Raw genomic sequence first — 27,101 nt, 5'->3', positions numbered from 1 at the left:
AAATCCTTTAAGGATTAGATACAAGCTCCCAAATACTTTTGACATTTTGGGCCTTTGGGAACAGAGTATGTTACTACAAGGCCCAAGGACATTTTGACTTTTAGCCAAGAAACTGGCTACTTTTCTTTGGGGGTCTTTTTACCCTAACTGCCTAGCCAATTCCTATCTCCTATTCTTATCATGCCATCCTCTGAAGGGGTTACCCAAATTACCAATAGGGAATCGGGCATCATCTCACTATTCTATCAAGTAAGATATTTCCAGTTGATGGGGAGCGTGGTAAAACAATGTAAACTTCATAATAATGAGCCCTTTGCAACATCTTTTTTTTTCCTTTGAAAAAACAAAATTTAATTAAAACAAATCATTAACAGGGATGGGCATGGAAAAAAAGTACATTCATTATAAAAACCAAAACTACTATTAAAAGAGTACATATTAACACCACTGATTTTATAGATAAACTTTCTACAGAAACACTATGAAAAATTTTATGCCAACAAATCAAACACATAGGTAAGTTTATCTACATCTTCAAAACAATGTCTATCAAAATCCCAGGAATCTTTTTTCCTCATTCTGTTAACATGGCGTAGTAATTACATTGATTCTCAGGTGTTGAACCATTCTTGCATTCCAGAAATGAATCCCTCTTGCTTGTGATGAACAATCCCCAGTATGCTGTGGCCTTCAGTTTGCTATATCTTACTGAGAATTCTTATATCAATATTCATAAGGGATACTTCTCTCTAGATTTCTTCTCTTGTAATGCCTCTGGCTTTGGTATATCACAGCAATTCTGTTCTAAAAGAACATTTCAAGTATTCTTTCCTATTTAATTTTTTGGAAGAGTTTGGGTATTAAACAGGTGATGTCATTCATTAGTGGGGCATCTAGCCCTGGGCTTTTCTTTTTATTTTTTTATTTAATAACCACATGATTAGAAGAAGCATTTTATTACAGCTTTAACATATTCAGTAACACATTCCAGAGCAACGATACATCTCTTTCAAAAGTGGCTATAAATTTTTAGATTCACAGTTGAATTAATATAGTTATACAATATTGAACTCAGTATAAACCCTGTAAGACATAAAATTGAATGAGTTTTTACCCTTTAAAGATCACTTCATTTTAAAATATACTGTTTCCTACATTTTAAATGCTACTAACACTTAGATGTTTGCACATGTGTCTTTAATCTCTATGTATCTGATTATTACTAGTCACAGTCAGATCCTTAGTACCTAAGTATGGATATAAAGTCATCAGGTAGATTTCACTGGTAATGTTTATTACCTCTACTATTTAACATGAAGTATATTTTTATGCTTCCTCCTCAAATATGCCTTTTTTTAAAAATTGTTGATTTGTGTGTGTGTGTGTGTATATCATACAGAACATCCCACACAATGGAGCCCATATATTCTGTTATCCCTGTTACTGTCCACTGTGTTGTTTGCACCCCCATCCATTCCCCAGTGCTTCTCCATCTGCTGAATCTAGTCAACCTATCTAGAGAGCCTTGTTTTAGGAAGATCAGCTGTTCCTCATCTAGCAGCAATCAGTTGTCAATATTCCTTTAGATAAGATTGGGGTCTGCTGTTCATTTTCCCAGTTTTATGCTGGGTTACTGTCTGGGAGTCTTTTGGGCCACTCTGGCCAATAACTCAAAGGAAAGTATCTCCTGTCTGGCATTGTTTCTTGTTATGTAGCCTTTAGCTATACATACAGACTCTTTAAGAAATTATGTCAACCCCATTAATCTTTGGTTTATACTTTCCTTTTGGGTGTTTAAGACCCCATAATTGGCCTAGATAAACCAATTTATTTTTACTTTTAAGATCATTTGAGGATTTGTTCCTCAGGGGTAAGATGGGCTTGGGAAGAACCCCTGGCTCCTTTCTTTTACCAGTTCTGTCTATGTGAATATAAGTCAAAGGTCCTACTCAACCATGGCTGGCTTCGCTTGGAAGCATGGAGGAAATGATTCCTCTGTGTTGACCCTCCTCTTTGTAGACTGGACACTGATTCAGGTCCATCTGGTGGGGTCTCCACGGCCTCCTTGATCAACAGGACAGGTGACTCACCACAGTTACAGGACATTTTGAGAGATGCTTATAGTCCCCTGGAACTTAGTCGACCTAGGAGGGAAAGGAGCAGAAACTGTCCTTTATGTCCCTCTGTCCAAATTAGTATAGGCCTCATAGTATGGCTGTTAAACATCCAAGAAGGTTAGTTACACCAGTCTGGTACTTTTAATTACCATGTGCTATGGAGATAGAGCTTGGACAAAGACCAAATGGTCTCAGATAAACCTTGCCCAGACATATATTACATTCTTTGATCTGGTTGTGTATAATTTGTCAGTAGGGTGTTGGCCTAATATGGTTTCCTCTGGTTTTCTAAAACTAGCTAGGCATTATTTATCTCTCACATTGTCTAACCCTTCCACCATGGTTTCCTCATTTAAGGTGCCCCTGTTTTTCCCACTTTGGGGTGTTCTATCTTTTTGAAGAGACTGTATACAATTATTCTCCCTTAACTGCCTCATTTATATTTGTCTGTGAGACCATCTATTCCTGGAGTTTCTTTATTGGAAGATTTTTTAAGTACAAGTTCAGTTTATTTATTAGCTATGGAACCATTTGATCATCTCTCTCTTCTTATTGAGCTGGGTTACTGTGGAACTTTGTCCCTTTATCAGACTGTCAAATTAACTCTCAGTGTTGCTCACAGTAGTTCTTTACTTTGAACATCTGTAGGTTCTGTGGTCACATCTCTTCTTTCATTACTCATTTAGCAAGCTTATTTTTCTTTTTATTCCTGGTCAGTCTGATTAAATCTCATTGATTTTATTCATTTTTAAAGCTCCAGCTGTTAGTTTCATTTATTTTCTCTAATGCTTTTCCTTGTTCAACTTCAGTTGTTTCTATTTTATCTCTACTGCTTTCTTCATCTGCTTGCTTTATGTTTAACCTGTCCTTCTTCCTCTGGTCTCTTTGGACAGTTTAATGATTTGGTGCTTTATTCATTTCTCTCTTGCTGCCTTCAAGACTTTTTCTTTCAACATTTTTACTGTCTATATAAGAATAATCTTTGTGTTTATTCTAACTTGGATGTCACTGGGTTTCCTGGATATATAGATCAATTTTTTTCATCAAATCTGAATTTTTCCCTTTATGTTTTCAGCTATAATTTCTGATCCTTTGTCCCTCTGTTCTCATGTAGTATTGTCACTACACCTATCCTACATTGGTACACTTAATCACAAACCATATTCTGAGATAATACTTATTTTTCTTTATTATTCCTTTTCTTCCTGTTTTTCAGTTTAAACTCCATGTAGTTTTTAAATTACTTCTGGATTATTTAGAGGTATATTGTTTAATCATAAAGTATTGTGGATTTTCCGAATATTTGCGGCTTTAAGATAAGGTCTCATGTAGCCCAGGCTGACTTTAAAATCATTTTATAGCTGAGGATGATCCTGAACTCTTAATCCTTCTCCCTTTACCTCCCAAGTGCTGGTATTACAGGCATGCACCACTATGCCATTATATGCAGTACTGACAACTAAACCCAGAGCTTCATGTTTGCTAGGCCAGCATTCTTAGCCACATCTGTAGTCTATAATAATTTCATTTATTGATCTCTAGTTTAATTCCCTTATTGTGACCCGGAGGATGTCTGACCCTGTGATGACAAGCCATGGACCTGCCTCCTTCCCACACTCTGCAAAGCAGCCACTCCCCTTCCCTCTTTCAGCTAATTGGTTGACCATAGCTGCTTGCAGGGGAGGGGCTAAGGGTATAAAAGCTGGGAAAACCATGAGGCTGGTCCCTCGACATTTTGTAAGGCTGTCTGGAACCACTGGATTTATGTCTGGGCGTTGACATTCGAACACAGCTGTGAATGGAGGGCGTTGTCTGTAAGTAAACCCGCACCCCAAGCTCAGTGAGCAAGTTCAATAAACTCATTAAAATTGTTCAAACTGGGGTTTGGAGAATTTTTTTCTCAGGTTGTTGCAAGGACCATGGGAGGAGGGGATTGGATGCCATGTGCACCTCCCAACAGTGAATTTGACTTACACTTATTATAATCAAGTTTTAAGACTCAAAAATCATGATGCTTATGGTTTATTTCAGTGGACAACTGGCAGATTCTAGATCCATTTACAAGTTCTATCACTCCTTCTGTGGAAACGGTTCTTGTGTCAGTTCTATTGTCCATATCACTACAGTCTGTCCTCACAGGTATCATTCAGAAGTTGATCTAAGATTATAGTAATAGTTTGCATCATAATTCAGATCTATAAAATTTGGCTATGATATTCTGTAGTGTATTTCAAACAGATACCTTGGAGTAAGGCCAGGCTGGTGTTGCTTCATACACAGAGCCAAGTATTCCCTTCTCCCACTCTCTTAGACATCCCGCACATCAGCACCAAGTGCTTCTCTCTCAGTACTGCTGGATGGAATGCTGAGTTTCCTTCAGAGTCCCAGTCACCAAACCATTCATCACAGAGCTCCATTTGACTGAACACACTCTCAGAGAAAAGTGAAAAGAAAAAAGATGGAGGGGAGGGAATTAACTAACCTGCATCCCTAACATTCACTGCACAGTGGGTACTTTTCCATGTTCTATAAAGACAGATGAGCCCAAACTGCTGCCACCACACCACAATAGTGTGGTTTTAACTTGGGCTAGCCTAGGGATATAACCAGGAAGGGAAAAAGAAAAAGCATTCTTCTCAGGCTCTCTCAGTCCATCTCTTAGTCCTGTAGTCCAAGGATGGGCTCTTATGTGGATTTCTGTCCAAGCCCACTTACACAACCCCCCAATTTTGTCCACTTAGGAGTCAAAGCCAGGAGTTAAAGAAGAAAACCAAGCACAGAAACGGACATCGAGGAAACACTGCTGCTCTGTCAGCTGTGCTTCATGTTTTCTCTGGATTAGCCTGCTTGGCTCATGTTCCAGGGTCACAGGTGGCTGCTGCTCTTCATGGTCTGCCTAGACTTTTAGTTACAAGAGCTAGGCTCCAAGAGATTTACTTCATTAAGGACTGAAATAGACATTTATGTTCACTTTTAGAAGAAATTAGTGTCCATTTCTCGAGTAAAACTCTAAATATAGTTTCACTTCCCAAATGATGGCTTTGAAAAAAATGCTCTAAATATTTTTTGCTGTGTTTTCTTTTATGAGTAATAAATACTTAACATAAAAATTAGAGAACATAAAATGTTAAGAAAATAACCACTCATATTTTCCACATAGAAATTATCATCACCATTGTGAGTAGACGTTTCCAGACTTCTTATACTTTCAACAGATTTTTACTTTGCCAAAATGGGATGGGGGGGCACATGAAATGCCTCTATGACTTTTGTTTAGATGGCCTGTAATACTTATAAAATCTGATACATTTCTTCATTCATGAGATATCACAGGAAAAAGAAAAGTCTAAAATCAACATGTGCAGCTCAGTTTCTCTCCAATATTATGGCATAAGATGAAAATAAATTTCTAACATAAATGGAAAAACATCAAACTGCCAAAATAAAATTCCATAAAACAGCTGAAATTATATGCCACCTTAAAGAAAAAGAAAGCATGAAATACAAAAAAGGAGAAAGACAATGAAACCTGAATGAATGTGATCTCAAATATTATCAGTTCAATTATAATGTAACAGTAACAAATTTTAAGATAGGCTTGGTCTTTCTAGAAATAGTCATTTTTCTTTTTAAATTATCAGTAACAGCCATAATTTTTAGTGCTGCAATTCAAAACCTTGAAGTTTTTAATTCTGTAATCAAAGTAATTTTTCTCTATGTACTTCTAGACATAAAATAGAAAAAGGAAGCCGGGTGTGGTGGCACACACCTGTAGTCCCAGCACTTAGGAGGTAGAGGCAGGTGAATCTCCTGTGAGTTTAAGGCCATTCTGGTCTACATAGTGAGTTCTAGGCCAGCTGGGGCTACAGGGAGATCGGCTACAGGGAAACCCTGTCTCAAAAAAAAAAAAACAAGAAAAAAAAAAAAAAAAAAAAAAAAAAAAAAAAAAGTAAAGAAATGGTGCCAGGTGTGGTGGTGCATACATTTAACACCAGCACTTAGGAGGCTGAAGTAGGTGGATCTCTATGAGATCCAGCCCAGACTGGTCTACATAGTGAGCTCTAGGCTAGCTGGGGCTCTGGCAGACCCTGTCTCAAAAACAAAAAATTAAAGAAATACAAAAATAATGTTTTCTCCAATATTCCATATGTGTGTGTATCCTAAAGTTGAGAACAACGCTTTAAAAATAAGACATAATCTTTAACTTTTAAAAAAATGTGTGTAGCTCATGTTTTGCAATGATATCAGAGTTCCTAGATGATGAGAATATTACAGTACTTCAGAGGAGTTTCAAGATGATGGCTTACAAGTTTCCTTCATGACTCTGAATGAGAAGAGTTGGAGTAGCAGAACAGACTGTTCCAAGACAGAAAGAGTAAAAACACCAGGAATCACAAAGCAGGACAGCTGTAAAGCAAGGAGAAATAGAAAATTGATGGAGGCAGAGAAAAAGTCTGCTTCTCCCACCCCAGCACCAGGACACAGGAAGCCCAGACTCCAAGCACAGAGCAAGCAGGCAGCCCTGGTAACAGCAGACAGGCGGTTCTACCTGTAGGGAAGTTCCACCATTCTTACAAGCCAGTGCGGGAATTTCATGACAGCGACTCCTCTGGTAGGGCAGGTAGGTCAGCACTGGAGAAGAAAGCCATTTTGCTACTCCTCACATCTAAGAATACTAGAGCCAGGTACTATCTTAAGAGGTCTGTTGCTGGGCCTGGTGGCACACAACTTTAATCCCAGCACTTAGGAGGCAGAGGCAGCAGAATCTCTGTGAGTTCAAGACCAGCCTGGTCTACATAGAGTTCCAGGCCATCTGGGGTTACAGGGAGACCCTGTCTCAAAAAGACCAAAAAAAAAAAAAAATGGAGGTCTGTTGTCTGAGGGGAGCCTGAATGTAAGGAACAACTCCAATCAGGGGCTCTGAGGACATCCTGCTACAATATCTAAGGGGAATGCAGTTATAAGAAGCATCTGTGGAGATGGGGAGGATTAGACCAGGACCCACTAAGAAGTTTAAGCAGCAATGAACTGAGGCTGCAGAGGTTAGGGTGACTGGCAGCCACCCTCTGTATAAGTAGGGAGTCTCATCATATGAGAGCTCTGAGCCCATTGGCAGCAAATCTTTCATCCTCAGAAGCTGCCTCAGGCAACATGTGGTTTTCTATTGGGCAGGACTGAGAGCTCTGAGCCCTGGTCCAACCAGAAGATGACTCAATTTCTACAGTCTCTTCTCTTCTAGACGATGGTTTACTGCCCAGAAGACTATGAAAAGCACTGGCACCAGCATTCTGAGGATCTGGTCTTTTGGTTCTCCCAGCCAGTGCAGAACTCAGTGAGCTTTGCTCCCCTCACTCTAGGCATACTGAAGACACCCTTAGGCTTAGACACCTGCAGCCCTCCGATGCTCAAACTGGGAGGAAGAAAGCATACTCAGGTATAAGTGGGAGCCTGCCTGGCCCACAGACCATAAAGCTCATGAGGTGAGCAGCATCTCCCAGCATGCAAAGAAGAGAAGCATGTAAAAAATGTGGCCCTGAAGCTGACAACTGGCCCCTGACTGAGCAGCCCTCTGCCCTGACACACATCACCAGTCTGAACAGACTAGCACCCAATCTACCAGGCATACTCCAATATCAGAGGACCCAAAAGAACCCTGAGTTGTTTCTTTTCTTTTTCACTTTTTTTCATTTTACTCTATTTTTAGAATTGTTTTTATTTTAGCATAAAAAATCTTTACTTTTGTCAAATTTTATTTACATATTTTTATTTCTTAAAAATATTTATTAATTTTATTTTATGTGTAGGTGTATATTGCCTGCATATAGGTAGGTACACTCATGCCATGCAGTGCCCACCGAATTCAGAAAAGGGTGTCGGATTCCCTGGAACTGGAATTACAGACTGTTGTTAGCCACAATGTGGGTTCTGGGAATCAAACGTGGGTCCTCTGCAAGAGCAGCCAGTGCTCTTAACCACTGAGCCATCTCTCCAGTCCTTTTTTTCTTTATTTTATAATCACTAAGTTACCCAAGCTGGCTTTAATGCACTAGGCTTGTCCCAGGCTTGTCCTTAACTTTCAATGTTTCTGCCTCAACCTCTCAAGTAACTAAGATTATAGACCTGCACCAGCAAGTTCAGCTAATGCACTGAGATCAAATCTCACCCCAGTCAGTATGGCTATCATCAAGAAAATAACAACAAATGCTGGTAAGGATAGAAGGGGAAAAGGAACCTTTATCCAATGCTAGTAGAAATGCAAATTAGCACAGCTTCTATGGATATCAGGATAGAAGCTCCCCTGAAAACTAAAAAATAACTACCACATGATCCAGTATTACCCACTCTTGGGTCAACACCAGGAGAAATCTAAGGCAGCATAGCACAGAGATACCTGCATATCCATGCTTTCTGTGGCCCTATTCATAGAAGCAAAAATATGTTATTAATCTAGATGTCCATCAGTGGACGAATGGATAAAGAAAATATGCTACACATACACAGTGAGATCTTGTTCAGCCATAAAGAGTGAAATTGTGTCATTTGCAGGGAAAGGGATAGATCTGGAGATTAAGACATTAAGTGAAATAAGCCAGATTCAGACAAATATTTCATATTTTCTCTCATATGTGGAATCTATTTAAAAGAGGGGTGGGAGGACTGAGGAGATGGCTTAGCAGTTAAGAGCTTGTGGTGCTCTTCCAGAAAACCTGAGTTCAGTTCCCAGCTCCCACATCTGGTGGGTCACAACCACCTATAATTCTACCTCCAGGGAGTCCAACAGCCTCTTCTGACCTCCATGGGTACTGGCACATGTGTGGTACACACACACACACACACACACACACACACACACACACGCTCACATAAATAAAAATGAATCTTTAAAAGATTTTTTAAAGACATGGACTAGAGGGGGCACTGTTTAGGAAAAGTGGCCAGAGGGAGTAGGGATGGAAGCTAAGAGGGGATGATGGGATATGGCCACAGTATATGATATACACCTATGAAAATGGCTTACTGAAACATTATTTTTTGAAATTAACATGTGCTAACAAAAGGGGGAAAGGGGAAAATAGTCCAAACTCTCTATCCACGAAATCACTAAAATTAACTTAGAAGTACAACAATACATAGCACTGCAATCCAGGCTATATCTTAGAAAGACATACATGAAGTACTTTTTAAATGCATTCTGCAGGCAAGAGTCCCAAAAACTAAAGGTTTAAAGATTAAGAAAAAAATGAGGGATTAAAATTTTCAGTGCTAGTTTTTTGGACAATCTCCACGTAAATTATGTATTGCTAGAAAAATTAGCACATTCCTGAGAAAAGGCTATTTTGAAAAAAATGTATATATATATATGAGAGAGAGAGAGAGAGAGAGAGAGAGAGAGAGAGAATTTTGTCTCTTTGAGACAGGGTCTCCCTGTAGCCCCAGCCAAACTCTCAGTGTAGACCAGTATGGCCTCGATCTCACAGAGATCTGCCTGCCTCTGCCTCCCAAGTGCTAGGATTAAAGGCATGTGCCACCACACCAAACTAAGAAAAAAATACTTTAAGAAATTGTAGGAAATTCAAATTCTAGAATATCAAATGCATCAAAATGAAGTACAAACAATAATGTCGGCAATATGAAAAACACAGCCTAAACTCACACAAAAATCAATTCTAGCTATTAACAGACAGAAAGAAAACAAGGCTACTCAGACATTCATATATGAAACTATAATCAAAACAAAAGCTAAGCTTTCTAATAAACTGAACACTGTATTTCACTGTGATCAGGAAATACAGTTTATCCAGGTTGATGTTTATGCATTAGAAGTATGTAAAAATGCAAGGCAATTATATTTTATATAATTTGTACATTTGGTCAACAACCAAAAGGTAAAACAAAATTCCAAGCAGGCCTAGTGTTATGGCTTTACATCAAAATATTTTTGATATTTTAATTTTCTTATATGAAAGATTTAATCCTCTGAACAGTTAGATAATCAAGAAAAGTATTCTAAGTACTAATAAATGTACATCAAAAGTTCCAAATAGCTAAGGGCAAAGGCAAGTTTAAAAGGATAGCTCCACAGTTTTATTTTTTACTTTGATGTTGCTCTCTGACAAAAGAAATCTATGCTTCGGTGAGATTTCCTGTGCTCTTCTCCCACACTGGCAACAGGACTTCCCTCTAACAGGAACTTCCTCTACAACTCCAGACATGAAACGCTTTCCTTTTGACTTCTTATCCTCCTGCCTACAGAGTCTACTTCTCTCTTCTCTTTAACTAGCCTACTCCCGAAATTAAATAGGGATCCACATTACCCTCATCCAGTTTCCAAACTTCTGTTTACTCCATAAGCCAGATATTCTCACTCTCCCCACTCCCTACCCTAGCCCTCTTTACCTTCTCTAGTCTACGAAGAGTGGAGCTGTTCTTGCATCTTGCCAATATCTCTAATAGAATAACTCCAAACATGCCTCCAGCCCTTGAATTTCATGAAGCTCTAGGCCTTTAATTCTGTAATTAATCTTATCATCTCTTCAATCCCCACCATCTAAAATAAAAGTTTAAGCTTCTAAAATAAGTTACTCATCTGGCAGTTAACTGACAGTCACTATTTCCATTTCTCAGAAGCAAACCTTTAGATGCCCTTTAATTGAGCTCTCTAATCAAGCACTGGGCATCCTTTACTCTTTCAAACATTTCTTTTCCTTTCCTTTCTACCTTTTCCATCTTAACAGCAAATGGACTAACACAGACTACACTATGAATACCTAACGGATAACCAGTCTGCTTTCTTCATTTCTACTTACATTCAGCAAAGCCTTTATAACACCACCAAATAAACTGGCCTAAAGCACTGCTTCCATTAATGACCATGAGGCGTAAGTAAAGAATAGACAACTAATATGGCTAACTGAAACTGGTACAAACCTTCTGAATAATACCAAAATTTTAATGAAACCTAAGAAACAACTAAATATAAAGATTCTGGTCAGGAACTCATATTACCAATAAACTGGGAAACTTAGTGATGCAATAAAAACAGAATACTGAAAATTTGGACTACATATCTAAAATTTTTAAATTGCTTGTAAATTTAGATAAAATTTAAAAGCTACAAGAGTCCAAAGAGATGGCAGTTAAGAACACTAGCTGCTCTTGCAGAGGACCTGGGTTCCACTCCTAGCACCCATATGGCAACTAACAACCATCTGTACTCCAGTTCCAGGGGATCTGACACCCTCTTCTGATCTGCACAGGCACTGCATGTACAGGTACACATAAAATAAAACACCCGTACACATTAAATAAAACTAAATAAAACATTTGTAGTTTAAAACTATAAATAATTAGCATTAATAATGCATCCCAATTTTCTTCAAATTTTGAACTTTATAAAGTCATAGGATAAAAAAGAAATATTCAGGTTGAATATCTCCTACTTGGTATGTTTGGAAACAGAAGTTTTTCAGAATTTGAAATGTTTACATAGATTTTACCAACTTGAGTGTGCCTAATATGAAAAATCAAAATGCTCCAAATTTTGAAATGTTCTGAATGCCAACATTCTCAAACAGTTTCCATGTGGGGAACATTTAGATTTTAGATTTTCATATTAAGGATGCTCAGCTTATATAACAAAAATATAGACACATCTCTATGTTTAAGATTTTGAGACAATTTGATTCCTCTGATTTTCATAATTTCAAATTTTAAATCCTTTTTGTTCTTGAAGTTCTGTGATATAAATCTTATACAGTAAAAATGCATAAAGAAAACCATTTTAAATCCTTTTGTTAATTTCATCAAAGTACATAAACAGCATATGTGAAAAATAGAAAATGTAAGGGAAAAACCCTCCAGAGCTCACAATAGCCTGAAATTTAAATAGAATCTTCTGTCAGTGTGGTAGAGCACACCTGCAATTCTAACACTGGGAATGCAAAAGCAGGAGGATCATTCAGGAGTTTGAGGTCAGCCTGGTTAACATAGTAAATTCTAGGTCAGCCAGAATAACTTAGTGAGACTCTGTCTCAAAAAATGAAAAGGGAAATTTCTCAATTTGTCACCCTAATACATTTCAGCCTGACAACACTACCTAGTAACTCCAAACATAATTCCAAACAATCAATGCTGTTCTCCTATACTAACTAAATCTTTTCCTCATACCAATTTCTCCATTAAATTCCTTCTTTCTCTTCTGTCCACCAATCAAAATACTTCCACATCCCCAACCTTTGTAATAAAAAGACATTAAGAGCCAGGCATGGTAGCACACACCTTTAATCCCAGCACTTGGGAGGCAGAGGCAGGCAGATGGATCTCTGTGAGTTCAAGGCCAACCTGGTCTACATAGTGAGATCCAGGCCAGCTGGGGATACAGGGAGACCCTGTCTCAAAAAAAAATTAAGAAAGAAGGGAATGAAAAAGGTTCCTCTGCAGCCATCTGCTTCCCAGGTACCAATGAAGATCAATATGTAGACATCCTCTGGAGCAAGAGGCCTGATAGGGGCTTGACAAATGGCATGGCCAGAGGCCAACAGAACTGTTTCTCATATAGACAGCAGGTGCCTCCCATGTCCAGACAAGTTCAGATATTTTCTACATACAATATGATTCTGTCACATCAATATGAATATAAAATAGTTTTTACCCCAAGATTCCAACTGTTAAGGCGAGCTTCTATGTCACTGTCATCCAAAGAAACAGAAGACTTTTTTGAATGAACTTCCTGAAATACAAAAGAAAAAAGTGAAGGAAGGAAAGAAGGAAGAAAGGGAGGGAGGGAAGAAGGGAAGAAGGAAAGAAAGAAAAGAGGAAACAATGGAAGAAAAAGGAGAAAAGGAAAGAAAGAAAGAAAAGAAAGAAGCGGGAATGAAAAGAAGAAAAGAAAAAAGACAAAATATATGTGATTTGGAGTACTGAGACCTTCATGTACTTATTTGGTAATGTTATATTACCCTCAAAGGAGAGGATTATGTTACAACTAAGCTAGAGCTCTCAATTCTAACTAATGACTGTTCATTACAGATGGTTAAGACAATGAAATGCCTTAACAATATATTCACAAAGTTAACTAAATTTCAAAAAAAATCAAAAGAATATTTTGAAAATTAATCCAGACCCTTCTCTTTAAGTTCATCTACAAAAAGTTTTAACTGTGGTAAACCACAGTAGCTTGAAAGCAGCAGAGACACTTGAAGAGATGAATTAATTACTCTCCTTAAAATTAGTTAACAGGGAAGTTTTGTGTTGATGTCCAAGAAGCTCTTTGTTCTTAAATTAATTCTCATTCATACATTGGATAAAAAGAGAAATGGGCTTTGGGTTTGCATCATGAAAACACAGTTATGGTGAATCTTTACTTTTTAAAAAGTACAAAACTTTTTTTTTACTGTATAATTTATTATATTACAAATTTATCAGTCTGATTAAAACTAATTAAAGACAACCTAAAGTCTGTGCAGAGAATGAACAGTGTCCTTACAGCACTACAATTTAGAAATACCTATCTGCATAAACAATGACTATTTCACCGGCCTGAAGTTTTCTTTTGAAATCAGATCTGTTGATAGAGCATGTTTCTACTTAAGAGTGCCTCATTACTAAACACTAAGCTTTAATAAACTTATGATTATTTAAACTGAAATGTAGTGATGAAGAAAAAACACTGAATGTTCTGCATATTTTAATGATTCCTCTAGTTTCTGTTAAAAGCTTGAGTTTCTATTATTTCTATACTATTAAGATTTATGATCACTTTTTGTGGTGTCCTCGGTTTTCTGTATACTTTTTTGTGAAGAACTTAAATATGAACAAATATGTCATGTTTACTTTCAGTAACTACACTGACTGATTATTATTACTGAAAATATATTGTCTTTTTTATATAATTTTATTTAAATTTCTAAACTATCACTGGAAAAAATACAATGATATTTAAATAAATATATGCTCAAATAGTCATATACTATAGGAGATCTTTCTTGTAACTGAAAGTCACATAGCCCAAGGCATCCAAGGTAAACAATAAGGACTGTACACAAGAAGTTTTTCCCTTTACAAAGCTTGTTCAAATCAGTCTATAGTAAGTACACTGGTGTGAGAGGCATCTGTTCTGAATATATAAGCAGTTAATCATTATCAAAAAGCAGCATTCCCTCCTTCACTATAAATTAATCCAAGTTTCTTCCTAACTTTATGATTATCTGATATCTAATCATTCAATTAACATATGAAGCAAAAGAATGAAAGAAAATAATTGAAAAACAAGATGTTTCAAAGTTTCTCTTTGACACTCAGGAGAAGTATCAGACAGGCCACCATACCTCAGAATCACTACAAAAGCACCAACACCCTGCTATCTTTGACTTCAATATGTTCACCAAAACCTTCATACTTTATTTACTGTTTTTAAGTACTAATTGGAACTTTAACAACATAAAACAAGCTTTGTGAGGTTATTTTAAAACAATAAACATAGAGCGAATAAAAGTAAAATCTCATCTTACACAGATCTTTGAAGTGATATGTGGTTGGTCTTCTCTGCAAGTAGGACTCATAGAATGGGCTCTATCCTGGAGCTTCCCTGTGTACTGCTCTCTACAAAACAGAAACAGTTACAATTTGGAGAACTCAAGAGGACAGTGACTATCCAAATCTAGGATTACCACTTCTTTCCTTTATAAATGAAATGATAGGTTATATTAATGATAATGATTCATTCAAAGGCAGAAAATACATAAGCAACCTTTTTTTTTTTTTCGGTATTTTTGAGACAGGGTCTCCCTGTAGCCGCAGCTGTCCTGGAACTCACTATGTAGACCTGGCTGGCCTTGAACTCACAGAAATCCACCTGCCTCTGCCTCCGGAGTGCTGGGATTAAAGGCATGTGCCACCACGTCCGGCATAAGCAACCATTTATACTTCGCACATTTTATTTCATTTACATCAAGTTATAAGTAAGATGTCACATAAAGGCCACATACTTGCTTATAAGCAATGCCATTTTCAAGTGGGACTATAATTAACCACATGCATTTAAATCATTTCTCTTCCTTTCCCTTCCCCTGAGGTATTATCAAGAGAAAAAATAAAGCATATATTCTTAAAGAAATGTCTTAAGAATGTCTTAAGAAGGTTAGTAAATTTTGTTACATTCAAGATAAAACCCTAAAATACATAAAATAACAAAACTTCCATGTTGCTTAAAGTTTTAATTAATTTTAAATTGGGCTATAAACATTGAAATCTTTAAAAATATACCATGTTAATTCATGCAAATGTTGCAACTCCAAAACTATGAAATTAGTTTAAATAAATGTTACCAAAAAAGGTCTTCTGTAATATAAAAAATCATATAAAATTCTCAAATATACTACTTTAGCCTAGTTTTTTCTTACTTGTTTTAATTCAAATTAATTCAACTAGAATTCTGTGAGAATGAATACCTATGGCCTAAGCAATTGATTCCAGAACTATGAAACAGGGGCTAGAGAGTTAGCTCAGTGGTTAGGAGCATTGGCTGCTCTTGCAGAGGATTCCCAGCATGCACATGGTGGCTAACAACCATCCATTACTCCAGTTCCAGGGATCCAAAGCCTTCTTCTGGCTCCTGTGGGGCATTGCATGCACATAGTACACTTACATACATGCAGGCAAAACAATCATACACATAAAATAAATAAAATAAAAAAGAAGTATGAGACAGAAACTGACTACTATAGAATAAACTCCACCAAGGTCTGGGTTTGACAGTCACAGTTACCTCATTCAAACACAGGTTGAAAATATTAAATGAAAGACTGTAGAAACAGACAATTCATAACTTTTATTATAGTTTATTATTATGATTGTCCTATTTTCTTAGTAGTAATTGTTAATGTCTTGATATGCCTAATTTATAAATTAAACTATTATCAGCATGTGAGTATGAAAATAGTATGAAGAGTGTTGAATACTATCTGCAGTTTTCTTGGAACTTACTGCTTGTTAATAAGCAGGGGAAGGGGGAACCTCTATATAAGTCTAACCACAAACTATATCAGCTCTTCTTCACCTACCAGCAATCAGTTGACAATATTTCATAAGATAAGATTGGAGTCTGCTAGTCATTCTCCCAGTTCTATGCTGGGTTTTCGTCTGCCTGAGTTTGCATGGGACTTGTGTATGCTGACACCATTGCCATAGACTCATATGAGCAGGTTCCCACGAGCTTGTAGGACTCTGTTTCCATATGGTCACACACCACCTCCCTGGCTCTTACAATCTTTCTGCCCCCTCTTCGGTGATGGTCCCTGAGTCTTAGGATTTCTTTACTTAACAAGTTGTGTAAACCATAAAAATATCCTTAGACAAATGAAATTTCGTACTGCATGCTAAATATGGATCCTTATATTTACAGATAAGTATACCAGTCACTACTCATCAAAAAAGCTTCTTTTGCAACAGATAGAAACTATTACATAGTTTACAACTGGTCACACACAAAGAATAAGTGTCTGAGAGATGCCCAGTCCTAAGTGACAAAGATATATAGTTGTGGCAAACATCTATAGTTGAACCTCTACACCTAAGGTTCATGGAACATAGCAGAATGGGGTAAAGAGAATACTAATGCATCCTTGAACCATCACCAATGAAGCTTTCTTGTGCAACAGAGTACGATGCACAGGGAAGGCCACACTGGCCAAAGTGTAGAGTAAGAGACTGTAGAGTGCACGTCCCTGGATAGGATTCCTATATTAAATCTCACCTACCCAAAGGCTCAAAAGAGGAGGTGAAAAGATTGTAAGAGCAAGAGGAGGCAGTGCATGACCATATGGAAACAGAGTTTTCCAGGTCTCTGGGAACTTGCTCCTAGAATTTAAACTTACAATGATGGTGACAGCATGCACAAGATCCATGCAGATTCAATTAAACAAAAACCTAGCACAGAATTGGGGAAATGGACAGCAGGCCCCAACCTTAGCTGAAGAACTATTGGCAGCTGATTAATGCTGGGTGAGAGAGGGTTGATCTTCTTTAAGGGAGAGACTCTAGATACATTGACTAGACTCCAGTGGATGAATTTGCACTGAGGGACATCTGGGTACACAAACGACTCATTAGACCTAAACATATATGATGAAAGAATACATGGAATCCAGAGGTGGGGGAACATAGAGGCAAGTGCAAATGGGGAAGGGGGCATAAAGATGATTAAGATGTTTTGTATGAAGTGCACAAAAATTCAATAAAAAATATACATTGAAGAAAAAAATGAAATTTAAAAAAAGAATACTCAAAAGGGAAGGGAGGGATGACTCACCAGGTATAGATGGCTGGTACAAGACTGATGACCCAAATTAGATCCTAGAATCGACTTAAAGCTGCAGGGGGAAACCCAACTCCACAAAGTTGCCCTCTAACCTTTATGTGAACACTGTGACAGGCATACACACACACACACACACACACACACACACAAAGAATGCCCCCAAAATAAACTACTAAATCAAAAGAAAATATGAAAACAATGTAGTTTTTGATAGTAGTAACACTGATAAAATGTCATTCCTTGAATGGATTACTGAGCAATGCTGAATATCTGAACAAGCTATTTTAAAGAAAGGTACTAATTTCTTTTTATGTCTCTATACTGTAATCCAGTTGTGCAAAGAGTTAAAAGCAAATGAGAAAAACAGAAGATAACTTCATTAATCAATGTTTACACTGATACAGGCATTTAAAACACAGTGTATTAGAAGAAGCAGCCTGATATAATAAGCAGTAGCCTATTCTTTAAGAATTGATTAAGCAATCATAAAAAGAGCTATACTTAAAAATTGAAAAATAGTTAAATATTAAAAGTAGTTCTCATAGAAAATATTAATTAAAAGGAGGCCTGAAACATTTATTTATTGCACCAGTTGCATACATAAAACATCCTCTTCTAATTCACATATAGTTGCTTCTCTGTACCAATCAACCTATTTCTCTTCACAATAAATTTTCTAAAAGTTATTGGATCCCTAACCTAACTTGACAGTTAGTTTTCAATCTACTACAAGATGGCTTTCTTTAACTCATCTTGCCCTTGAGAAATATTCTTCATACTACCCTTCATTAACTTTTCCCTGTCTCTACCTACCCTACACATGCTATATTCATATGGGTCTGTGTTTAACCACAATTATTTCCATTTTATCTGCTTTTCCTGGTTGACCCAATATATTATTAGTATTTCAAATAACAAGGAGAAGCTTTGCTTACTAAATCCATAACCCCAGTTCAAATTACTCTCTTAACCTCCAAATCCATTAGAAATACAAATTGAATAGCCCTGCCTCCAACTCAGTATGTCCAAAACTAAACTCAATAAGAAGTCCCCAAAACATACTGCAATCAAGGCCAAGTAAAGCAAAAAACATGGCAGAAGCCTGCTTCTTGTGAAGGCAATTAAGCCAACTAAAAGAAGAGGCCAGTATCATTGCTAAAATCTGGCTGGCACAAGAAATAGGATATTAGGCACGGAAGATTCATTTTGTGCCATGGGGGCTGTCTGCAGCTGGAAATACAATTAACTTGAATCCTTAAGTATCCACAAAGACAGCCTCAATTTACAGTGATGGAGCTAGTGGTCAGGGTAAACAGTACAATTGTGGGGAGGAGAAAAATCAACCCTAAATGCCTCATTATGAATAACAAGTGTTGCCTGCCACACAGAATATCAAGTCATGGTGCTTATACAGTCTACAACTAGTACATAGGACATGGTCATAGCAGGCTCATGATAAGGTAGTACACGTGCCCATTTACAAAAGGGATGAGCCGGGCATGGTGGTGCACACCTTTAATCCCAGCACTCAGGCAGGCAGATCTCTGTGAGTTCAAGGCCAGCCTGGTCTACATAGTGAGTTCCAGGCCAGCTGGGGCTACTGGGAGACCCTGCTTCAAAAAAAATTGTTTTTAAAAAGGGATGAATTCATTTCAAGGTGCCAAAGTAACAGAAGAAAAAAATTTAATATCTTAGTAAACTTCCCTGTCATGCCTTTTACTACTCTTGACCAGTAAAACTGAGAAAATAAATATTTTCCCTTTTACTTTTTCCTAATACTAAAAATATTTTTAAACTATCAAAGTATTCATGTTGATTCTAAATACCAGAGAAATATAAATTTGTCCTGTACTGATAAAATATTAAGCAATGAGCCATGTAACGGGATTTAAAACCTGAAGAAACAGCAATTCAATATTCCCCCCAAAAGAAACTTACTATAGGGTGTAATGCCATCAGGATAGTAGAAAAGGAAAACCTCATACTTTTCTCCCATGAACACAAAAATTCAGTACCACATGGACCACTTCCCATTGTGAACTATCCAAGCACCAGACAAGAGGCTCCTGAACCACAGACAGGTAGAAACGAACACTTTGCTAATGTCTTGACATAATTCCTTCTCCCAACAAAATTCCACATGATGAGGGGTGGGGTGAAAAGTATGACAGTAGGTAGGAGGATCCAGCTCCCAGTTTCATTCCAGGGAGGAAAGGGAACAACTGTACATCCACCATATTGACTTTTACAGGTGACACTAAGGAGTTTGTTTTCTGTCTAACCTGAATCTGAGCTCTGAAAGGAAAAGGTCTCAGGTTGGGAACTGCTAACAACAAAGGCTAGCATGGACTAGCAGGCAATAAGTGGTTATACCACTCCCATCATATCAGCACAGAACTAACAACTAAATAGTACAAAAATCTCACTTTCCCATGAGGCAGAGAGCTGGAATACCCATGCAACATTCTGGTCTTTGCAGACAGGTGCCTAAGGGACTGCATGCTATAGGCACTGGCAGGACCAGCATTCTCTAGATGCCTGATGGCTTACTAAGAACAAAGGTGATAGTTTGGATTAGTATACACTCAGAGCCAGAATTCTTTCTCTGGTTTAGGATAACATGATTGAGAAACATCAAGTCCACAGTCCCTCATTGGGAAAGGAAAGAGAAGACATTATATGTGCAACATTCAGACTTTTTTCAGAATTCCCAAAAGACTTGCTGAACCTGTTTTGATGTTCTGATGGAATTGAGAAGACTACTTGCACAAGAGTACATGAAAATAGAAAATCAAGCAAAAACGTTGGGCAAGGATGCTGCTGCTCAGAGGACCCAAAGTGCCGAATCAAGATTATGAACTTCTAAAAACAAAAACCAGCAAAATGCCCTCATTAGGAGTTTATACATGAAAGCCCAGAGAAGACACATCCACAGAAAAGGCTTGAGATTTTCCAAGAATCTGTACTCTAGCTGATACTTTAGGTCTTTCACTATACAAAGAGGCAGCCCATAAAAACTGGGAGAAAAGATTGTTTTCCAAATACAGAGAAACCAACATAAAGTGCTAAGTCATGTGAAATATGGCCCAAACAAGAGAAGATATTAATCTCCTGAAAGTATACCTAAAGAAATGGAAGTCTAAGAATTACCTGTACCAGGCATGGTGGCTCATGCCTGTAATTCCAGCACCCAGTAGGTTGAAGCAGGAGGATTACCATGAGTTTGATGCTAGCTTGGAGTAGTCAGCTGAGCTACATAATGAGACTCTCAAAAAAAAATCTAAAACAGGGCTGAAAGGTTTAAAGAAGAACTATATAGTATTTCTAATATATAACAGCATGCATAATTCTACCATTAAAAATAGCCAATATTAGGCTGAAGAGATGGCTCAGCAGTTAAGAGCACTGGTTGCTCTTGCAAAGGCCCTGGGTTCAAATCCCAGCACCCACATTGTGGCTAATAACCATCTACAACTACAGTGCCAGGGGATCTGACACCCTCTCCTGTCCTCTGCAGGCACTATATGACATGGGTGTCCTTACATACATGCAAGCATAACACTTATACACATAAAATTAAACATAATCTTCTTAATCTAAAATAAAATTTAAGTATCAGCAAGATGACCAAAAGGCTTATAAAAACTGTGCATGAGCAAAATGAGAATTTAAATAATTGGATGTAAAGTAGTTTTTTAATATTTTATTTGTTTTTATGTGTATGTGTATTGCCTACATGTAGGTAAGTGCACCCGTGTCATGCAATGCCCAAGGAGGACATAAGAGACTGTCAGACCCCTGGAAGTGGAGTTATGGACAGTTGTTAGTTGCCATGTGGGTGCTGGGCTTTGAACCTGGGTCTTCTGCAAGAACAGTCAGTGTTCTTAACCACTGCACTATCTCTTCAGCCCCCTGAAGTATTTTTTTAAAGAAAAACAAAAATGGTGAATATAATAAATGAACTAAAAAGTTAACTAGAGGGAGGGCTGGAGAGATGGTTCAGTGGTTAAGAGCACTTGCAGCACAATTATCAGGACTAGAATTCAGATCTTAACAGTCATGTAACAAGCCAAGCTTCCAACAAACATCTGTGAACTCCAGCTCTGAGGGATCCAACGCTTTCTTCTGGCTTACACATGCACAGACACACACTCACAAACATGTATACCTACACTCACACGAACACAGACACAGATAGAAATAAATAAATCTTTAAAAAAATTAACTAGAGGGGCTCAACAGCATCCTCGATCAAGTACACAAAAAAGAAGCAGTAAACTTAAAAATAGCACATTTGAAATTATTCAGTCAGATAAGCAAAATAAAAAGGCATGAAGAGTAAAGGAAGCATAAGGAACTATGGGAAATCATCAAGCCAAGCAACGTGTGTATACTATATAAAAAAAAGAAAAGGCGGATAGGAGGAAGAAGACTAAAGAAATAATCTGGTAACAGAAGGACATCCAGATTTATGAAGCTCAAAGAATTCCAAACAAATTATATGAAAAGTTATCTACACTGCAACACATTATGAATCAAGCTGTCAAAAGTCAAAGACAGAGAGGATTTCAAGATCAAAAAGAGTAAAGTGACTAATACACAAAGGAGCCTCCGTGAGACTGCCAGTAGACTTCTCAGCAGAAATCTGACAGGCCAGGAGAGAAGGAGATGATAGATTCAAAGCACTGAAAGAGAAAAATGGACTACCAAGAACAGTATGTCCTGCAAAGCTTTCCTCTAGAAATGAAAGAGAAAGCTTTTCCAAAAGACAGACACAAGTTGAAGGGGTTCGTCACCACTAGACCTGACTGAAAAGAAATGCTATAAGAATTTCCCTAAGATGAAATGAGAGGAAACTAGTTAGCAGCATGAAAAAAACATTTAAATGTAAAGCTCCTGGTAAAGGCAAATAAAGATTAACTCATTGATGTCATTTTCATATTCAGTATAAAGTTAAGAGACATAAATCTGAGAGTGGCAGAAATAATGCAAATACAATACTCATTTACGAAACTCAAAAAAAATTTTAAATAATTACAACTACAATAAATTGTTAGTGGATATATTATTAAAAGGTGAAAATTAGGACATTAATAAAAAGGTGTAAAGGGAATAAGAGCATATAGAATTCTTATATACAATCAAATTTAAATTATCATAAGCTTAAAATACAGACATTCCCTTTCAAGACCTTCCCAGTGGATGACTTAAAGTGGGCAGTACTAAATCCACAGGTACTATCCTGATAACGGGATACTACAACAGTTAACTACTAAGTTACTATGGCAGATATTACACACACTGTAGATAGTCTAAACAAAGAGAGAATTCAAGTCAGGATGGAGCAAATGGCATAAGATCCCACTGTACTACCTAGAATAGTGCATACTTTAAAACATATGGAGCGCTTACTTCTGGAATTTTCCATCTAATACTTCAATACACAAACTGAGTGACGGAAATTGTGGAAAGGAACTACTGACCACTGAAGCCCCCTATAACCGAGGGACTACTGACTACTGAAGCCCCCTATAACCGAGGGACTACTGACTACTGAAGCCCCATATACAAGGGACTACTGGCTACTGAAGCCCCATATACAAGGGACTACTGACTACTGAAGGCCCCTATAACCGAGGGACTACTGACTACTGGAGCCCCATATACAAGGGACTACTGACTGCTGGAGCCCGCTATAACCAAACATGATTTACATCCCCTTTATTTTTTTTTATCTTTTTAAATATTTTTATTGAGTTTTTATAATTTTATAAACAGTCTTAATCAAATTTAAATCCCCTTCCCCATCCATGCTTTTCCCCACCCACCACTGAATCTCATGTATTCCACCATACATGCTAAATACTATTCATTCAAGCATTTGTACCCAAATGTCCTTCAGTGTAAATGCATCCACTGGAGTCGAGTCAGTCCATCCAGTGATCATATGTAAGTCATACTCTCCCTCACCCAGCAGCAATCAGTCTCGAATAGTTCTCAGTCTACTGTAGCCACCTATTTCTCTCCTCCCCTTTGGGCCCTTGCTTAATTGAGTTGACATGGGTCCTGTGCTTGATGCCACTATTCCCCCAAGTTCACATGTGCGAGTTTCCAGTGGCCTGGAAGCCTCTACTTCCCTGTGTTCATGAACCAGCCCTGGCTCTTACAATCTTTCTGCCCCCTCCTCCACAATGGTCTCTGACCTGTGGATGGATGAGTTTCCATACAGAAGTCCTATCCTACACTCTACAGCCTCTTATTCTTTAAAACTTGGCCATTTGTGGCCTTCTGTGTGCATGTCACTCTGTTGTATAAGGAAGCTTTACTGGTGAGAGTTGAGGGATGCATTAGTTTTCTCTCTACCCCTTGTTCTATGTTCCAGGAGCCTTAGTTGTAGAGGTTCTACTGTAGATGTGTCACCTAGTACTGGGCGTCTCTCAGACGTATGTTCTCTGTGTCTGACTAGATATGCAGTTCTGCAGCAACCTCCATCTGTTGCAAAAAGGAGCTTCTTTGATGAGCACTGTATGGTATGCTTGTCTGTAAATATAAGGATCAATATTTAGCATATATTAAGAAGTTTCATTTCCCTTGAAGTATGAGATAGGATTTTCTCTAGGATCTATGTACTCTCCTGCCATATGTGTGTCCCCTTTATAGTAAGTCAATTTTTAATATAGTAAATGCAGAATGTAAAGAAAAATAATCAAAGCAAACCATAACAACCAAAAAATAAAATAAAATCACAAAGAAAGACAAGGAAGGAAGAAATCAACAAAGGAACTATAAACTATAAGATAACAATTCACAAAATGGCAATGTTAAATCCAAAAGTAAGTGAAAATTAAACAACATACATTTAGCTGGGCGTTGTGGCGCACATATTTGATCTCCCCACTTGGGAGGAAGAGGCCGGCTCAAAAGGACCAAAAAAAAAGAAAAAATAAAAACATTTAACCAATTGATCAAATAAAACATTAGGAAATTTAGAAGTCTTTGGAACACATTTTAAAAATACAATAACATGAAATGTACATGATGAAGTGATGATGTGAGAGCAGTGCTAAGAGGAAACCTACAGCCATGTGAGTTTAAACAGCAACACTCTCAAGTCAACAACCTAATTATATATTAAGAAATTAGGAAAAAGTAACTAAACCCAAAGTCACCAGATGGGAGAAAATATTAAGGATTACAGAGATAAAAGAAAAAACAATGAAACCATGGGTTAATGTTCTGAAAAAAAATGAACACAATGACAAACTTTTATCTATTAGGACTAATTTTAAAAAAAGAGAGGGCTCAAATTATTAAAATTAGAAATGAAAGAGGAGATGTTACAACCAGTTTAGCAGAAATTAAAATGATTTCCAGAAAATACCATGATCATATGCCAACACATTAGATAACCTAAATGAAGTGGGAAAATTCCTTGAAATACTCAGCTTACTAAATGTGAATCAGGCACATATATGTACTCCCAATACTTGGGAAGCTGAGTCAGGAGGATCACAAGTTCAAAGCTAGCCTGGGCTACAGAGTAAGTTAAAGGGCAATGTTAAGCTGGGCATGGTAGCACATGCCTTTTATCATAGCAGTCAGGAGGCAGAGGCAGATCCGTGAGATTGAGTCCAGCCTGGTCTACAGTTCCAGGCCAGCTGGGGCTACAGGGAGACCCTGTCTCAAAAAACAAAAACAAAACAAAACAAAAAATAAATAGATAAAATAAAAGGGAGGTGGAAAAGAGAGAGAGGAAGGGAAGAAAAAACATGACACAAACTAGAGTCACCTGGGAAGAGGAAGCCTCAGCTGAGGAACTTCATCAGATTGGCCTGTAGCCATGTCTGTAAGGCATTTTCTTAATTTCTTATTGATGAAGGAGGACCCAGCCCACTGTGGATGGTACCATCCCTGGGTAGTTGGGCCTAGCTGTGTAAGTAAGGAAGACAGAAGACAGACAGTAAGCAGTGATCTTCTGTGGTATCTGCTTCAGCTGGCCTTGAGTTCCTGCCCAAGCTTTCCTCAGTGACAAATTGGGTATTGTAAGATGAAATAAACACTTTCCTCCCCAAGATGATTTTGGTCAGAATGGTTTAATCACAGCAACAGGGAAAGTAACTAGGACAAAGGGAAACTTATTTATAATAGTATCAAAAAATAATAAAATATCTAGGAATAACTTTAAAGAGATAAATGCCAGACCTATAAAATGTTGATGAAAGGCATCAAAGAAGACACAATAAATAATAATAAATAAATAAAGAAAGAAATAAAGAAATAAATAATAAAGGCATTTTATGTTCGTGAACTGGATAAGTTAATACGGCTAAAATGCCAGTACTACCTAAAGCAATATACTAGCAAAAACTTCAGTGGCTTTTTTTCAGAGACGATAAAACACAATCCTAAAATCTACACAGAACTACAAAAAAAAATAAAAATAAACCTGTACAGCCAAAGCAACCTGGAACAAAGCTAGAGGCATGGCAAGTCATAATTTCATAATATAATACAAAGCTACATAATTAAAATAGTATGAGTCTAACACTGAGAGAATATGACTTCTAGGAGAAAGCAAAACAAACTAAGGTTGGATTTTTTAAACTACTGAAAATGCCAATCAAGATTGTACTAAACAGGTAAGCTCCAGGTTCAGTGAGAGATCTTGTCTGAAAAACATTAGGTAGAGAGAGAAATAAAAGACAACATTTGACATCAATTACTGGCCTCCACAAACAGGCATGCTGTGAGGGTACCAGCACACACATGAACATACATAGCATAGGCTCAAACCATGGCCTGAACTCCAGTTTATGATGGCTTTGTAACTAAATTATGTCCTTGTTGTCTGTGATGGCCATGTAGTATGTAGTATCCCAAGATGCAATAAGCCACACTTGATTTTCATATCTTGGTACAGCCCCCACCCACCTCCATACTATATCCAGGATGGGTCTGTAATTTACTTTCCTTAAAAAAATACACAAAACTTTTTCCAGGTTAAAGTCTTAAGGTAGAATGGAAGCTTTCTCTTTTACACTTTTAGAAATGCTGTGCAAACATGTAGGGAGTCTAATTACCCTACTGGGGAGAAAAGACCACACGAAAAAGCCACATGAAGAAGGAAAACTTGGACACTGTATGGGAAGTTCCCAGCCTTTAGAGCTAGGAACACCCTGTCAATCATCCACTACCAAGGTGCCAGGTAAAAGCATAAATTGTCTTCAACGTTAAAGCCCTGTCAAGTCCACATATCAGTGCAGGCGAAATCAAAATAAGGAGAACTGCCCTAATGAATCCAGTCAACCTATGGCAAAGCAAAATAATATTGTCCTTTTAATTGCTAAGTTAAGATGGATCATTACACAGCACTAAGTCAACAAAACATAAATTGGCTTCTAAAAATGCTAAATAACTAAAACCTAAAACATACAGCACCAATGTTTAGAAAAGGCAGGGGGAGAAGCTGAAAGCATCTCACAGTTACTGTAAGAAAGCCAGAAGGACATAGGAGAAAATTAATGTTCTTTGACACCAAGCAAAATGGCAGTCCAGGGTTTGCCAAGTGTCATATGTGACAATGTAGAAAAAAATAAAATAAAGTAGATGAACTGGAATAAAAAATAGGCTAAAGAGGCCGGCCATAGTGGTGAACGCCTTTTATCCCA

At 37.5% G+C, this 27,101-nt stretch overlaps 1 protein-coding gene across 13 annotated transcripts in view; it reads right to left on the bottom strand.

Moving 5' to 3' along the window:
- Positions 1–27,101, bottom strand: part of Cep112 (centrosomal protein 112) — a 576,146-nt gene that overhangs the window by 481,948 nt on the left and 67,097 nt on the right. For 9 of the 13 annotated variants that reach the window (XR_003851118.1, XM_029568391.1, XM_029568396.1 and 6 more), the window contains 2 exons: positions 14,627–14,717; positions 12,769–12,846 (listed from right to left, as the gene is read on the bottom strand). The exons of 1 other annotated variant lie outside the window; for it this stretch is intronic. Coding sequence is in view for 11 of the 12 variants with exons in the window: in XM_029568391.1 (XP_029424251.1) it covers positions 12,769–12,846; positions 14,627–14,717 (169 nt within the window). In the remaining variant the exon portion in view is untranslated. The remainder of the gene's footprint in view (positions 1–12,768; positions 12,847–14,626; positions 14,718–27,101) is intronic. 3 more of the 13 variants (XM_029568393.1, XM_029568399.1, XM_029568400.1) reach the window with 1 other exon arrangement.

Source organism: Nannospalax galili, unplaced genomic scaffold (genome assembly GCF_000622305.1).
Source record: "Nannospalax galili isolate Female #2095 unplaced genomic scaffold, S.galili_v1.0 scaffold781, whole genome shotgun sequence".
Lineage (NCBI taxonomy): Eukaryota > Metazoa > Chordata > Mammalia > Rodentia > Spalacidae > Nannospalax > Nannospalax galili.
The sequence above is the reverse complement of the archived record's forward strand: the minus strand, read 5'-3'. Positions and strand labels throughout refer to the sequence as shown.